Source organism: Jatropha curcas, chromosome 1 (genome assembly GCF_041381405.1).
Source record: "Jatropha curcas cultivar XTBG-Jc1 chromosome 1, XTBG_Jcur_1.0, whole genome shotgun sequence".
NCBI lineage: Eukaryota > Viridiplantae > Streptophyta > Magnoliopsida > Malpighiales > Euphorbiaceae > Jatropha > Jatropha curcas.
The window spans coordinates 2,655,636-2,665,999 of record NC_143151.1 but is presented as its reverse complement, the minus strand read 5'-3'; the positions used below and the strand labels follow the sequence as shown (position 1 = coordinate 2,665,999).

The 10,364-nt window shown below is 32.1% G+C and overlaps 2 protein-coding genes across 2 annotated transcripts; one reads left to right on the top strand and one right to left on the bottom strand.

The window, feature by feature from the left end:
* Positions 1 to 1,001: 1,001 nt before the first annotated feature.
* LOC105628250 (putative E3 ubiquitin-protein ligase XBAT31) lies at positions 1,002 to 3,848 on the top strand. The gene is made up of 8 exons (XM_012209633.3): positions 1,002 to 1,320; positions 1,539 to 1,598; positions 1,702 to 1,773; positions 1,875 to 1,996; positions 2,092 to 2,232; positions 2,324 to 2,431; positions 2,735 to 2,993; positions 3,097 to 3,848. Exons 1-8 carry the CDS (start codon positions 1,138 to 1,140, stop codon positions 3,493 to 3,495), a joined length of 1,344 nt encoding a protein of 447 aa, XP_012065023.1. The 5' UTR covers positions 1,002 to 1,137; the 3' UTR covers positions 3,496 to 3,848.
* A 3,635-nt stretch (positions 3,849 to 7,483) lies between these two features.
* LOC105628251 (uncharacterized protein At3g17950) lies at positions 7,484 to 9,993 on the bottom strand. The gene is made up of 3 exons (XM_012209634.4): positions 9,645 to 9,993; positions 9,195 to 9,344; positions 7,484 to 8,050 (listed from the first exon to the last, which is right to left on the bottom strand). Exons 1-3 carry the CDS (start codon positions 9,654 to 9,656, stop codon positions 7,601 to 7,603), a joined length of 612 nt encoding a protein of 203 aa, XP_012065024.1. The 5' UTR covers positions 9,657 to 9,993; the 3' UTR covers positions 7,484 to 7,600.
* Between the last annotated feature and the right edge of the window lie 371 nt (positions 9,994 to 10,364).

The window sequence follows — 10,364 nt, the reverse complement described above, 5'->3', positions numbered from 1 at the left end:
GGAAGAAGTAATTCTTCCAAAGGAAATAGCTTTGTGTGATTTTGATTTTGGCCTCTTAGGTTTGAGTTATAGTCGATCGACAGGGTATTGCTTTTGAAGTTGATTTTAATTTTTATGCTTTTGCATCCACTTCCCTTTACGACTCCAAAAACATCAATTTCAAATTTTTGAATTCCCTTTTTTCCACCAAAAACAGCCTTTGCTTTCGGTTTGAAAGAATGTCGTTAATTAATATTTTATACCTAATCTTTAATTAAGAATACAAATAATAATTATACGAAGAAACTATTTATTATACTGTAAATTATAAATAAAACCTCTAATTTCTTATTTATTATTGTTATTTTTAAGGGAAAACCTCAAATTTCTTATACAGCCATCATAGATGCAATTAGACATTACATAATTTAATTATTTATGTTTAACATGCATTACGGAGAGGGTTTAATGGTCATTGTACTGTTCCACCTCAGACACTGTGTCACTGTCATTTTCTTGGTAAGAGGTATTAGCAGACACAGGCCATCAAGTGTGATATTCAGTAAAACATAAGGGTAAATTAGTAAAACAAACTTCCAAACCAAACCCATGCCGCTCATTTATTGGGCTTATACATCCAAAAACCCAACTTCTCAACAATAAATTAACCACTAAAAAACTAACTAAACAATAAAATATAATCCACTAAATCAAAATCCCATTCTACCCTTTTCAATCCAACGGTCCAAAAAAACCACCGCGAGTTTCAACGGCAAAGATGAATCCAAATCCCAGATTTGGACAGGAAAATGTAAGTTTACTGTTTTATGGAATCTAAAAACTGCCCGAACAAATATCTGACTGCTGCCCCCACTCGGACTGAATGACTGACACGGGCAGCCTCCGGGCAGCTCCAAACTCCAATACTAAGACTTTATCTCTCTAGAAAACACTAAATTCTCTCTCTAGACTGTCCTTTAAGAGGACTACTACTTAAGGACAGGAACTTTTTCTCATTTAGGCGAGCAAACGCGGAGAGAGCTTAGCCACCTCTTCTCTCTCTTTAATCGGAGAAGGTGGCGGAAGACGACGGTGGTGGTGGTGGAGGTGCAGCGCCTCTTCGGTGACAGCACCTGGTTTTAGAGTGAGTTATAAAATATGGGTCAAGGATTGAGTTGTGCAGCGAGTCATGAACATGGTGGGCTGTTTAGTGCCGTGCAGGCTGGTGATTTTGATACTGTAAAGGCTATGCTTTTAGCAAACCCATCTCTGTTGCACGAAACTACTGCTTATGATCGTCAATCTGCACTGCATATTGCTGCTGCCAATGGCCGGATCGAGGTGGGTTTTTTGAGTATTTGCTTGTTTTTATTTTTTAATTTAGTTTTGGTGTTTTTTATGGTAATTGAGGAGTTGGGTTTTTGTTTTGGTGTTTAAAGTTTTTTTTTTTTTTTTTTTTTTTTTTTTTTTTTTTTTGTGGGATTTTGTCGTTGTTGTGAATGGTTTGTGATTTTGTTCAATGCTAATTGATTGCCTTTTTGTTTTTGAATTGTTTGCAGATTTTATCTGTGCTTTTAGAACGATCTGTGGATCCAGATGTTGTGAATCGTCACAAGCAGGTAGTGTTTCCCTTTTTTTTTTTTTTTTTAAAATAATTTGTGAATGTGAAATCTCTATTGCTTGATCTTGTCCATTTTCTTAACGGTGGTTGTAATTTTGCAGACTCCACTTATGCTAGCTGCAATGCATGGCAAAATCTCTTGTCTAAAAAAGCTAATTGAAGCTGGAGCAAATGTACTTGTCAAATAGAAATGTTCAGTCTACTATTTATAGCTAAAAGGTAAATAGATGTTAGTTCCAAATATTGATTAGAGTGATCTTTGTGATTTGATCAGATTTTGAAGTTTGATTCACTTAATGAAAGAACTTGCTTGCACTATGCTGCTTACTATGGCCATTCTGATTGTCTTCAAGCTGTCCTCTCTGCTGCTCAATCTAGTCCTGTTGCTGTCTCTTGGTAATTATATGTTGTTTTCCAAGATTTGATTCAATTTTCCCTCCAAATTTATTGTTGTTTTTGCTGTACTAACTCGTACAGAACTTTGAATCTAGGGGATATGCACGGTTTGTTAATATTAGAGATGGTAGAGGAGCCGCGCCATTGCATTTAGCTGCTCGTCAAAGACGGCCTGAATGTGTGCGTATCTTGTTAGATAATGGAGCTCTTGTCTGTGCTTCCACAGGCGGATATGGGTAATGATCACGCCAATGTATTCTTTTACCTCTCTGTTACATGACTATTTGATCTGTCTTGTCTTATTGATAAATTGTGCTGTTTACTCAGCTGCCCAGGAAGTACTCCTCTTCATTTGGCAGCTAGAGGAGGATCTCTAGATTGCATCCGCGAATTGCTGGCATGGGGTGCTGATCGCCTTCAAAGAGATGCATCAGGGTATAGTTCAATGTTCTTCTCATATTTCCATGATTTTGGCAAGAAATGCTTAAATCATCTATCTTTCCTTTATCCGTTTATTGTATTTTTCTAGTAACGTGACATTACTTGCACCTATTCGATGAATATGTTAACCGATAAACTATTGTTAATGTAGTCAGTCTAATTAAATTATTTACTCCAACAAAAAGAAATAATTCTTTTTCTGTTCTAGTTTAGTAAGAGATGAATTGGCAGTCATTTCTTTTAGGCTCAAGTATCTTTTGCAAAATAACAGTTATTGATACAATCTTCCCTTCACAGGAGAATCCCTTATATAGTTGCTTTGAAACATAAGCATGGAGCTTGTGCAGCTCTACTAAATCCATCTTCGGCTGAACCTCTTGTCTGGCCATCACCTTTAAAGTTCATTAGTGAGCTTAATCAGGAGGCTAAAGACCTTTTAGAACGTGCTTTAATGGATGCAAACAGGGAGAGAGAGAAGAACATCTTGAAGGGAACTGCTTATTCACTTCCATCTCCTTCGCATTCTGATGTGGGGACCGAAGACAATATATCCGAGGTAATTAGGTTGTGGAGCCTTTGAAGAACCAAGTTTAGCAGATGACTAGAAAATCATGAGACTAATATATTTGTTGTACAAATATGTTATGTATAAAATGCAGGCGAGCGATACAGAGCTGTGTTGCATATGCTTTGAACAAGTTTGCACAATTGAAGTACAAGAATGTGGACACCAAATGTGTGCACAATGCACACTAGCACTCTGTTGCCACAACAAACCGAACCCAACAACTGCATGCCTCAATCCCCCAGTGTGCCCATTCTGTCGAAGTTCCATCGTTCGGCTGGCTGTTGCCAAAGTCAAGAGTTGTGAAGATGTTGACCAGGACATTGCAGACATTGGTTCACCAAAGATGAGAAAAGCCAGGAAATCACGCAACTTCAGCAGCGAAGGAAGCAGCAGCTTCAAAGGGCTATCGGCTATGAGTCCATTCGGAAAAATGGGTGGCAGGGGTTCAGGAAGAATCGCAGCAGAAAGTGAGTGGGTCGATAAGCCTTGATGATAGTATGTAGCATTTGGCAATCAAAGATTCCAAGTAGCAATCAAGGATTCCTTTAGTTGTGCTCTAAAGAAGAGCAAAAATATCAGAGGAATCAATGTCGGTGCTGGACCCAATCGGTATATATATAACTATATAGATAGAGGTCCATTTGCTATGTAGATTTGGGAAATAAGCAAAAGACGTGAATTGCAGGTTTGGGTTGGTAAGTTTGGTAACATGGTTGCTTTGGGTCATATCATATTGTTGTAATCTTTTGTTTACTTGAGATTGAAGTAGCATTGGCTATTATTTTTGAGTATTGTTAGATACCTGAATTGGTGAATCAAAGAAAAAATTCTTTTCTTTCTTCATTTCAGAGTAAAATATTTCAACTTTCTCTAGATTAATGGCTGCTGTTACTATTACTGAAAGAGACCTCATAGTATCCCGCGGGAGACTCAATGTAAGTCTTTCAACTAATTTCTACAATGTGATGTTATTTTCTTTTTTATTTAAAAATAGCAATTGCTTGAAAAGGGAAACGCAAATAAAAAATTCAAAAGTCAATTACTGTTGGTTTTCTCACTTGTTTGTGAATAGAGAGAGAGAGAGAGAAGGGGAGATGGTTCTGGTGTGAATATACGAATGATGTATTCACTGGTAACATAATTTCAGCTGATGACTTATAATGGCAAAGATATTATTATATATATTAAAAAAGAAAAAAACAAGTACGAGTGGGACCTAATGAACATGATCTGACGTGAAGATAGATACACGTGGAAGATATAATGGGCCTACAAAAGAGAAAAGAAAAAATAAGGCTTACCTAACTTGGTTGTGGGGGCCCAAGAATGGCTGGCCGTTTGGGTGTATTGTATGTATCTGGTAATATTAGAATTTAGAGTATGTATAGAAAAGTAAGCTTCCGGTGGTCTCTGCTGTGTAGACACGCTTTAATGCAAAGTAGCTTTTATCTCTTCTTCCTTTTTTATTTTAATTAGAAAATAATTATTATTTTATGCCTATATAATTTCAAATTTTATTTATTTATTTTTCAAAATATAAAGATAAAATAACTATTTTCACATTATACACGGACAACATAATATCTTTTTTCACTCTTTACTTTCCTGGTTCTGATGTTGACACCTTAATCTTGACCTGTTCCTTGGTCCTAATATCAGTTCACTTTCTTTTTCTCTTTTCTTGTTTTTTCCTCTTTCTTGGGTCCCAAACAGAGTTGTGGCTTTTATGATTTGCTGTAATTATTAGATGGAGTTTTTTTTTTTCCAAAAATAATTCAAAAATAAAGGTTTTTCTTTTCCATCTTCAAAGAAACATGCTCTCTAACATTAAGTGGATGGCATATGCAATAATTTCAAAATAAAATTAACTTTATATTAAAAAAAGTGAAAATATTAGTGAAAATTAAAAATCGAATACTTCTCAAAAAACAAAAATTGAACTATTTCAATGGTTTAATGGTTTAATAGTACTTTAGAAGAATTAGGTTTAGGTCTTGAAAATTATGTATTAGAAAGTATTATTTCTTTTATTTTAATTATAAAAATTTGAACTTTGCTTTTCTATTTGTATCATGTGTTCATTGTTGTTTAATTATAAATTAATTAACCGAGAAATTTTGCAATCAATCAGTCAAAATTTACCATCAACATTTATTAAAAAATCTTATCTTTTTTCTTTTTACTTTTCAAATTTTTAATTTCTCATTTTTCTATTTTTTTTTTCAACAAATCGGATAACGTGTTTATTAATTCTTTGAATATAATAAAATGTTATTGATTAGTTTAATGAAGCAATTGCTATCAGAGAGTCAAAAGATTACATCTACTGTTTATTTTTGGACTGATCTTATAATAATATTTTAATGAAGAACAAAATATCTACAAAAGATGTTTCTTTCTTTATTAAAAGAATTTTCTATTTGAAATAGAAAATTCAATGCTTGAAATTTTCCTATTGGAATCCAATCAAAGCAGTGGGGAAGTTTCACAATGCACATCAACCTGAAAACGTGTCATACAGGATAAGCCAAAGAAGGATTTAATTTATTTATGTAGACTTCACAAGCAGAAATATCTTAAATTGAAGAAGGAAACAAATTGTAGGACTTAAATATTTGAAAAAAGAAAATATAAATTCCTTTTAATAAAAGTATGAAATATTGTAGTTTTCTGTACTAATTTCACTTAACAAATTCTCATATTATGTTAAACATGTGATAATTTAATAAAGAATATATATATATATATATATATTAATCGAATGAAGCTGAAAATGTTTGGACACCGACAGGAAACTTTAATTGAAAGTTAAGGTTTACTTTAGAATGATAGTTTGTGGGTTATTTTTGAAATCTCAAAAATTTTATTCGATTTAATTTTATTTGGTCAATTCTTATATTTGCTATCATAAGATTATTGAAATTTAATTTCTAAAAATTAAAAAAACAAATATTTTAGAATAAGTAGAAATTATGGCAACAATTGCATAATATTAACAAATTTCAATTTATTTAATTTAGTTGAGTATATGAATACTAGTATAAATCAAATGAGTGGAATTAAATTTTATGATATTGAGATAGTTTATTAAGGCTCCTTTTTCTTTTTGAAAAAATAATTTATTTAAAAAATATTTTCTAGATTTTCCAATATTTGGGTGCTACAAAAATGAGTAAACAAAAGAAGAATATTTTTAAATATTGATAAACTTATTATAACCTTATAAACACATATCTACTAATTTATTAATCACTTGTAGCTATCATTTTCAGCCACCGTGAATGGTCATTAATAACTACTATAATTTACATTTTGTATAAATATTTTTCTCATATTTGATAATAAATTTTGAAAATACAAAATTTGTATAATTATAAAAATTTACATGGTCTCATAAGTTAAAATTTCAATATTAAAATTAAACAATAGAAATGAGTTATTTAGAAATATTTTTTCTTTGAAAAATATTTTTTAAAAGTTAATTTTTGGAAACAAATGAAGCTTGTAAAAAATTATTAGGATTAAGGTTAAAATTTAAAAGTTTATGAAATATAAATAGAATGACCAACTCTTGCAAAGAGTGAAAAAATATGCTGTCCATCTTTTGAAGGACAAGCTAAGGACCAAAGACACCTCCAAAGACCCAAAAGCAATCTCTTTTATTGAAATTCTAAACACTGCCCCCCCTATTGGGTTGAGGTACTTTTTATTTTTTAGCTACTTAACCTTATTCCTCATGGAGCCTGCAATTTGTGTTGACAATTTTGTCTGAATTCTAAAACTATAAATTCACATTTCTTGTATTTTATTTTCAGCCTCACAATTTTTGGATTGGAAACTCATCCTCTTATTTATTTGGGACAAGAAGCAACCAAATCTTAATATTATACGTTTTCTTAAAAAAAAAAAAAAAAAATTGCAAGTTCATGACATATAGAGGTTAGAGCACAATGCTTTTTGACCTTAGAATCTAACTTATGGATATTGGCCTTTGCCCCTCTTTCCATGGATATAAAATCTGGTCAACGAGAAGAAATAATATCAAAGCTGATAGTTCATCGTTGATTCACCAAATCGGTAAAAATTCTAATGGTCGAAATGATTTAAACTCAAGACATTTCACTCTTTACACTGGCCAGAATACCAACCAACCAGACTTAATTGATACAAAATCTATGAGCAAAAATTATTTTCTACCATTTCCTAAAACCAATCTTATTACTTTTCTACTTTTCTTAGTTATCCCAGCCGTTTCTCTCGAGATAAAATTATTAAGATTATAGTAATTAGATGGAATTGCAATTTAAGTGATTTAATTACTTCCTTAGTTAAAGAAAATTAGAAAAATTATAGACTATGAAAAAGTGGATAGAGGGTATGTCATGTTTCCTTGTATAAATTACGAATGGATTTCAAGTTTGTAAAATAGAAATTATTGAAATACATATCAAAATTTAGAACAAACAATCAAGAATTACTAAAAAGAAAAAAAGGAAAAAGAAATGTCAGAAATTAAAATGGTGATCTTCTTTACTACAAGATAAACATCTAACCTATTAATAAATTACTAGCACAATGGAAAGTTCTGAACAACCTTATTCATTAAGAGGTCCACACATGCATGAAAGCAGGACAGGAACTCCATGCCCATTTCCATTATTCTCTAACCCTCCATTTCTTGGAGGAGCAACATGACCATTAACAAATAGTGAATTAGGTTCTGGTATAGGCTGAGGTAAGGAAATTTCATCAAGTCCATAAATATTATCGGGGCTTTGATTATTCCTTCTATATTCATTAGCTGCTCTTCTTTCCACAGCAAGAAAGTGGCCAAGAGATGGAGGATTATTCACATTCTGAACATCAGTGCTGTCTCTTGAACATAAAGAGAAAAGCCATGTTTTGGGTTTTTTGTTGCTCTTTTTTTCTTTCTGTACTTCTACTTTCCTTACTTTTGATGATTTACTTGATAGCTCTAATATGTTCTTGACACCGATAAGGCTCCCTAGTGTAATGCTTCTGTCGTGGAAGAAAGATCCAGTAGACTGAAATCAAGCATAGCAGAGAAAATTCAGCAAAATAAAACACTCAATTTATCTGCTTTGACATTCAAGTTACAGTTTGAGAATATATCAGCCAAGCTTTACAAAAAGACGGTTCTAAGAGTTAGCATTGAGGTTGAAATTACTTTGCCAAGAAAATACTATTTTAGATTCTATTAGAAAAACACAACTTGCTAGCTTTATATGAGAACGTGCATAAGAAATATTGCTCTTCATATCTCAAGGGCTTTAGGGATATGCCAATCAACCTTGCTTACGTTTACTTATATTTGCCTTTCTATGATGTGAAATACAATCACAAAATAGAAAGAAGCATCTTAGCAAGTTAATCGAACGAAAGTTAAGTTCATGATTCTCTTAACCAATTCAATTGAAATGGAAAATATAGCGAATGCTCTGTGTGCAATAAACATTTCTAGCCATCCCAGATCTCTCTCTGCATAGTTGCTTTGTATGTAATATTTCCTTGTTGCATATTCAAGACCATCTACTTCACATATACTGTTAATAGAACCTTTCAACAACAAGAATACTAGATATGTTCTAAAATGAATGGCTAATGTGCAAAAGCTATACAAATCAAAACTGTTTGAGTGAGTTGCTTATGTCCGCATTATATGTGTATTCTACATACTAATACTTCCGATAATCAGCACAAAAGTAGGACCATATTAGAAGCTAAAACTACAGTAAAGAAACTATTAAGTGCTAGGACAATGCATTGATAGGGACACCAAATAATTGCATTAACAAATAATGTATCGTTAATAAGTGCATGAGCAAACAAAAAAGATAAACAGTTTAGGTCAAAACCATCATCTCTCTGTGTTTCATTATAACCCTTTCACCCAAACTAGTCTTTCTTTGAAATGAGTGTCTATATACATTGTTAATCCCATTGAGCCCAAAATATTGTTTAAAAACAAAAGTAAATCAAGAAACCACATTTAGGCATATTTAGGCACGAAGAAAACAAACTAAAAGAAACAAAAACAATGTACTCTCTTAATCCTGTCTTTTCGGGAAGTAAAAAAAATCCTAAATAGAACCGATTTAGATACCCAAAAGCAAAAATGTTTAGATAAAATTTTTTTTGTGTGTGCGCGTGTGTCATATATTTACTGACCTCTGTGTCTAAATCTGATGAAGAATCTGTTGAGGAAGTTGGAGAACCAGTGAGTAAAGTATTGAATGATACGGATCCAGAAAATTCACCATTTCTAGGCAAACCTATTCTCACATTCAGGGGCTGCAAACCCAGAGGCCACCCTTCTTCCTAAAATCCAATCAAAGGTCAGTGTATCACTTGAAAAAAAAAAAAAAGGAACTTTCAACATCACAAGCAGAAAAGATAAAAAACATTTAAAAAAAAAAAGTTGTACTATCATCAAAAAACAAGAACAATGTGACAAATAAAAGCTAGACCCAATAGTTCAGAGAAATTATAGCAAAAAGCAACACATACCCACATTCAGAAATTCAGAGAAAAAGCAAAATAAATAATAGAAATTGAAAGTTTAAGAGACAACCCATGAGGGAATAATGCAAGAGAGTGAAAAAGAAGACAAAGAAATACCTGTTGAGCCATGTCTCCTGTCAAGAAGAAGAGTACTTGTTATAATGCATATGTATGTTTCTTTTCTTTTCTTTTCTTGAGATTGATCTTAGTAGCAATAGAAGAAGGAGAAGTCACAATGAGGTCAGCTTCAGGACCCAGATGTGAAAGCAAGAAGTGTCATTTCCTTTGGTGTTTTCTTCTCTACAAGACAAGTGCTGTTTTGTTGAGATAGATTTTGAGAAGCTGAGAAAGGGCAAACTCTAAATATAGATGTGCTTCACTTTGGTTTACATGTGAGGGAAGTTAAAAGGGTCAAAAGAGATAAAATAAGACCTTATCATTTGTGTTCATTTGCTTCTCTTTCTTTCTTAGCTTTACTCCAATTTTTTTTAACTATAAAGAGCAAACATAATCATTTTGTGCCTTCAACAACAACAACAAAAAAAAAAAAAAAAAAAAGAAAAAAAAAAAAAAGAAAAACAAACATTGGCTAAGGTCCAGTATATGCCACAACCTTTGCACTAAAATGACAGAACTACCATTCTCTTCAATTCATCAAATTTTTCAATAAGATTTCCTATTTGTATTGAACTATTCATCACTAAAATTTCAAGAAACCAATATTTTTAAAACCTAACTAGTCATTGAACTTTAAGATTTTTTAAAGTTTCAACCATTCAATTAATCGATTTTTAGTTAACCAATATGATCGATTAGTCTTACCTAATTTTCAAATCA